This window comes from Xenia sp. Carnegie-2017, unplaced genomic scaffold (genome assembly GCF_021976095.1).
Source record: "Xenia sp. Carnegie-2017 unplaced genomic scaffold, XeniaSp_v1 HiC_scaffold_77, whole genome shotgun sequence".
Classification (NCBI taxonomy): Eukaryota; Metazoa; Cnidaria; class Anthozoa; order Malacalcyonacea; family Xeniidae; genus Xenia; species Xenia sp. Carnegie-2017.
The window spans coordinates 11,044-16,749 of NW_025813545.1; the positions used below are offsets into that span (position 1 = coordinate 11,044).

General features: G+C 35.7%; 1 protein-coding gene across 1 annotated transcript; it reads right to left on the reverse strand.

The window, feature by feature from the left end:
• Nucleotides 1–366: 366 nt before the first annotated feature.
• LOC124459318 lies at nucleotides 367–2,653 on the reverse strand. The gene is made up of 7 exons (XM_047008806.1): nucleotides 2,565–2,653; nucleotides 2,163–2,190; nucleotides 1,728–1,922; nucleotides 1,267–1,558; nucleotides 1,109–1,183; nucleotides 863–973; nucleotides 367–559 (listed from the first exon to the last, which is right to left on the reverse strand). Exons 2-7 carry the CDS (start codon nucleotides 2,188–2,190, stop codon nucleotides 367–369), a joined length of 894 nt encoding a protein of 297 aa, XP_046864762.1. The 5' UTR covers nucleotides 2,565–2,653.
• Between the last annotated feature and the right edge of the window lie 3,053 nt (nucleotides 2,654–5,706).

The window sequence follows — 5,706 nt, forward strand, 5'->3', positions numbered from 1 at the left end:
CATCAGCGTTTTGTGGGTCAAAGAAAGAAGATGTCGATGACACGCTTGCTTTTGGCTGTACCATTTTCACACTTGCCTGCAATTAGCTGTTCATACAAGGCATCTGACATATGTAAACCAGATGCCAAAGATCCGTCTGCTTTGCCAGTAGGTCGATTAAAAGATGACGAAAAGGAAACACGGGAAGAGTTTAAAAATTCGACACACGTTCGACACTGCAGCACCCAGCTGTTCTCTTCTTTAGTATTTCAAAATCTTCCACTTCATCCACAAGCTCAATCAAATTGGAAGATCGAAGTGCGGTACTCGATGTGGGATTGTATGTAGTTGTTGAACTTGTTGATTGGGCTGATTTAGGGTTACCACTCAACTTTTGTGCCACCTTAGTAGCAATTTTTCCGCAAGTTCGTCCACATCAAATGGCAGGTCGCCTTGCTCACTTGATAAAATTGAAGGAAGAAAACTTCCAAGCGAGCTTTGATAGCTAAGACGGCTGGTGTTTGAAATAGAGGCAGCCTTACTCGTCTTACTTACTGCATTAACTCTCACAATCTCTTCGCTGTAACAATGAAAGTGTTAAAAGCCAACATTAAAATTTTCTTGCAAACTGTGTGAAAAGTATATGTACTAAGAAATTCAACAGAAGACGTTGAAATACTTAATGATTTCATCGTTAATATTAAACGACTTAAGAAATTTGTAATGTAGAAATTACTTATCCGAACAAGTGAATTATTGGAAGCCTTGAACTAAAAGTCAACACTTTCAACCACTATGGCATAAATTTCACAAAATATCGTGACAAAATGTCGTAAAATCTGATACTATAATGCAAGAAAAATGCCGTATTTCACTAACAAACCTCTCATCTTTTTCATCGGTTTCCTCCCAACTTTCAGATTCACTGACACCAGAAACGATTTTGCACGAAAGTTCGTCAGTTGCATGTCCAGCCGTATCCTTACCAAGCTCTCTGAAACAATTTAATATTCATAATTTTAAAAAGCTATCACTGTATATGTAAAAGAAATGTATTATATAACATGTATGCAGTTTGTGATATTCGGTTATTTTATGGTTCACGCAGGGGAATGAGCAATTTAGCTACCTTTCATCGACTTCCATAATTTCTATCCGTTCTCCCATTCCGTCGCCACCACACTTTTGTTGCACTTGGCTTGTACTGAAAATACAATTAACATAGAAAACATACACAATGTAAGTGCAGTTCTCAATTTGGGAATTGGGAACTTGATTTTCATTTACCTAGCCGATTTAAGCATTTTGTACGCCTGTAGCGCAGATTTAGCAAGAGGGGAATCTTCTCTAATAGCGTCATTTGCTAAGGTCTTTTCGCCCTTGTCGCTGTGAGTTTTTAAATGGTTTGCTAGAGAGGACTTGTTCCCTCTAGCAAGCCAAAATTTGCGTTTGCCTTGCCTAAAACAAAGTAAGCAAAAGCCCATTGGGGTTTTCTCGTGTCCACTCTTTGCTCGCTTTGCTTCTGGTCCTGTTTTCTGCTGCTTGCTATGTCTTTTAAACATGTTGGCAAACTGAAACTCTATAACACACAATTTTTATGGTTACAAATGTGTCGATAGCCAATCTTGGTTGTTTACTATTGTTTTTATAAAACCCACTGACAATGTCATGCCACTTTTCTTTGTGACGCAAACACGATCACTCTTACACACGACTAACATTCTAACACTAGATAATTGTTCTGTTACCTTCCTTAGACAGTGTTTGCTGCTTATTTTTAGCCACTGCTGCTGTCTCAGTTTTTGCACAGCCACTACACAAGACCTGGGCACCAAAACCTTCATCATCACCTGCTGATGTTGAGCAAGGCGGAATTGCGTGGCACGTTTTTTTGCAAACTTTGCAAAAATGGCTTCCACATTCCTTCTTGCATGAAACGCAAACTAGTAATTAGGCAACAACAATGAAAACATAAGTTAAGATAATGTAATGAACGTTTTTTTGGTATCAAAGGCAAGCAGCACTAGTTTTAGCAACACACAAATGTTGGTTTGGTACTCTTAGTGAGAAGTGAATATTGTCGAGGAATCACCGAATCAGCTCCTGCAATCAACCAATGGCTGATATATATTGTGTATATTGTTGTTAGGAAAATTTTCGGCTATTGTAACGCGTGAATTTACCTGATTTAACTGCTTGAATCTCAGCCATCTAGTAAAAATAAATAAACAATTAGATAAAAAGTTTGTCAAAAAATCTCGCTTTATCACCAAACAATAGCGAGCTAAGCCCTGTTAGTTCGTTAGCAAACCGGTTTTAATTATAAATTGCTTCATTTATCAATATGTTTTATGTAAGGATTGTGAATTTTATTTGCCTTAAATGTATTAAAACATGCTTTGTAGTTTGTAATACAAGAAATCCTTTCGTACCACTACTTTTAGGTTACACAAAAAACATAACTGTTAAATAATAACTTGTTTCCCGGGCGTTTAGTGTTAGAAGCGTTAATGCTTTCAGAATTTTTATCATTTGTAATTTTGTATCAGTACTTTTGATTTTACTAAACCATTACGTGTACTCACCTTACAAATTTGAACACCCCAAGTTGGTTTAATTAAATATCACGTATCACCGTAGAATACACCGAAGAATCGATATGGTTTGCCTTGAAGTCACTTAAAAGAAAGCTCGAAAACGAAAGCAAAGAATGTAGTTAATCTGCTCAGATATCATATTTCTAGTCATCAAACGCTTATTGGCTTACAAACCAATTAACGGAACTTGCCTGTCAAAACAGCTTGTAAGATTGACATTCAACAGGCAACAATTTTTTTCAACGGAAACAACAGCGCTGCAGCGCACATGTGCTGATATTGCGCAATAATTTCTCGCAATGCGCGGCAAATTTCACAAATGCGCGGCGAACAAGAAATTTTTTAAAATCTGCGCGTCAGGACGCGCATTTCCGAAATTGCGCAAGCTAGATCTAGGTTGCGCAAGACATACTTTCCAGTCTGGGTTGGCATGATCTTCTTGTTTCTTTGTTGAAAATGAACACAGTAGTAGTCAGATAAACAACTTTCACTCATATGAAATGTATATTGTTTACCTCTCTCGGAAATCCTTTCCAATTCAAATTAACTCGAGAAATAATGCTTTAAATGTGTGTATTTTGTATCTTGTGTACATGTGAGTGAAGCCGCAGTCCAGCAGCGGTTTCTTTCGTCGTTACGTCACCGCGTGATCGTTGTCAACATTACGCATGGCTATTCATATTTTCTAAGTTTTTAAATTATTTTGCGCAATGGATACGGATTGCAACGATTTCAGTAATCTGGAAGCAGTTTCAAACTACGAAGAAATGATTAACGATCTAAACATGATTCAACCATATGCATGAGCCGATTGAAACAGACTCTAGCGACGAGTTGGACGACTCGACAGTTCAGCTGTTGTAACAATGAATGAAGACTCAGCACAATTTGAGGAATATATACTGGACTGTATTAGATAATCCTGTCGAAATCTTTTTTAAATGTATTACGACTGGCATGGAGTGAGTACAAACAACACTATGGTTCAAGAGCTGAAGAAGGACCTGAACACAAAAAACAAAGACATGTGGCTTTACAGGCAACTGGTTCGATGGTGTTGGAATGTATTGGGCAAGGAAATTAGAGTACCACTACCATCTTGTGCTGTTAGCTGCATTATTTCAATCTAGAAGAGGACTTTGTCTTTGAGGGTTTTAAATTTGCTGATGAATAATAATGGTAATTTAAATTATTATAGCCATATTTAAAGTATTGTTAATGATGAATTACTAATAAATAAAAATATAAATTGTTTTAGTAAATGAACAATAAATGCAAATTATAATGGCCAAGCCAAACCAATTCTTTATTTGTGCTATGCAAGGATTTTGGTGTACATAATTAAAAAGTGCCTTTGCTATGAATTTGTATAGCAAAACAAAATTGGGCTACTTTACTATTAGAGATTCTCTTATTATTAATTATAAATATTGATATATACATAAATTTTTGGGGATTTACCCATTCTTGATTTGGTGCTTGTATAACACTTTCTTTGTTTGGCTTTTCTATAGATGCAACTATTTATGGTCTTTTAGGTTGAAATGATCACGAAAAATGCTGGTTTAGTATGTGGAATGGGTCCAGACTGCAGGTTTTTGTATATTTCTTTCATATCATATGCTCCACCACCATTATAGCTTCAAAATTAATGTGGTGTTGAGCTGAAAATATAACAAATAATTATTAGCTACAGTTGACATACGTAAAAATATGTTAGAAATTTCATGTGGGTAGAGATAATATCAATGATAATGCATCAAAACTATCTGTCTTCAAAAACAATTTTATCAGTAAAGACTTTTCAAATTTATATGCTTAAACTTATTCAAATAATTGATTTTCCTCACACCTTCCTCAAATATTTAATTCTTCACGATGTCACCAACTCACCTTCCTCAAATATTTAATTCTTCATGATGTCACCAACTCACCTTCCTCAAATATTAATTCTTCATGATGTCATAACTCTTTTCCTTCCTCAAATATTTAATTCTTCATGATGTCACCAACTCACACCTTCCTCAAATATTTAATTCTTCATGATGTCCTGTCCACCTTCCTCAAATATTTAATTCTTCATTGATGTCACCCAACTCCACCTTCCTCAAATATTTAATTCTTCATTGATGTCACCAACTCACACCTTCCTCAAATATTTAATTCTTCATGAGTGTATAGCTCACACCTTCCTCGATATTTGAATTCTTCAGTGTCACCAGCTCACGCCTTCACTCAAATGTTTAATCTTCATGAGTGTCACCAACTCACACCTTCCTCAAATATTTAATTCTTCATGATGTCACCAACTCCCACATTCTCAAATATTTAATTCTTCATGATGTCACCACTCTAGTATAATTGTGTACAACTAGCTTGTTATAATTGTGTCATATATTTTATAAATTATGGCTGTCAAATACCTATACACTGTAGGTTTATTTTAAATTCAAGCATTTTACTCATTTAAATTAAGGCAGAGCTAAAAGTAGAATTCCTACTAATTTAAATAACTTGGTTGAATTTTCCGGCAATGATAGTGATTAATGATACTTATGTAACCACATTTTGTTAAATGCTATTGTTTATATTTGTAAGTAACTAAGTGTTGAACTACCTCTCATTAAACTATCATTTTTTCTGCCAGAGTGAACATAGATATAATTTCCGAATGTTTTGGAGTTGTGCAGTTTCTGAACTCAGACAATCTTTTACTCATTTTTTTAAGGTTATTGGTGGACGTGCAAGAAAAATTGCCCAACAATATTTCTTATTTATCGTGAAATTCCAACGTCACAACTGGTTCATGAATTGTTCCAGTGATGCAGGAATATACGCAATCCGGTAGGTGATATGATATCTTAAACCTTACTAATTCTAAGTAGCATGCGTCGAAAATACGTATGTAAAATCGTTAGGTGTGTTTTGATTGAGTTCAATGACCAATAAATGTCTTACAGCACAACTGGCTGCTTAATGCGCCGTTGCTGCAAAAATGTAAGACAGTTACAGCTGAGCAATGCGCCGTTGCTGCAGAAATGAAGACAGTGCAACTGGCTGCTTAATGCGCCGTTGCTGCAGAAATGTAAGACAGTCCACTGGCTGATTAATGCGCCATTGCTGCAGAAAT

Bases quoted from the DNA above. Each gene is read 5' to 3' on its own strand.
- LOC124459318 (XM_047008806.1), bottom strand. From the start codon at position 2,190: ATGGCTGAGATTCAAGCAGTTAAATCAG. The intron at 1,923-2,162 runs GTAAATTCACGC...CCTAATTACTAG, and splicing joins GATTCAAGCAGTTAAATCAG to TTTGCGTTTCATGCAAGAAG. The intron at 974-1,108 runs GTAGCTAAATTG...AAATTGTTTCAG, and splicing joins ATTATGGAAGTCGATGAAAG to AGAGCTTGGTAAGGATACGG.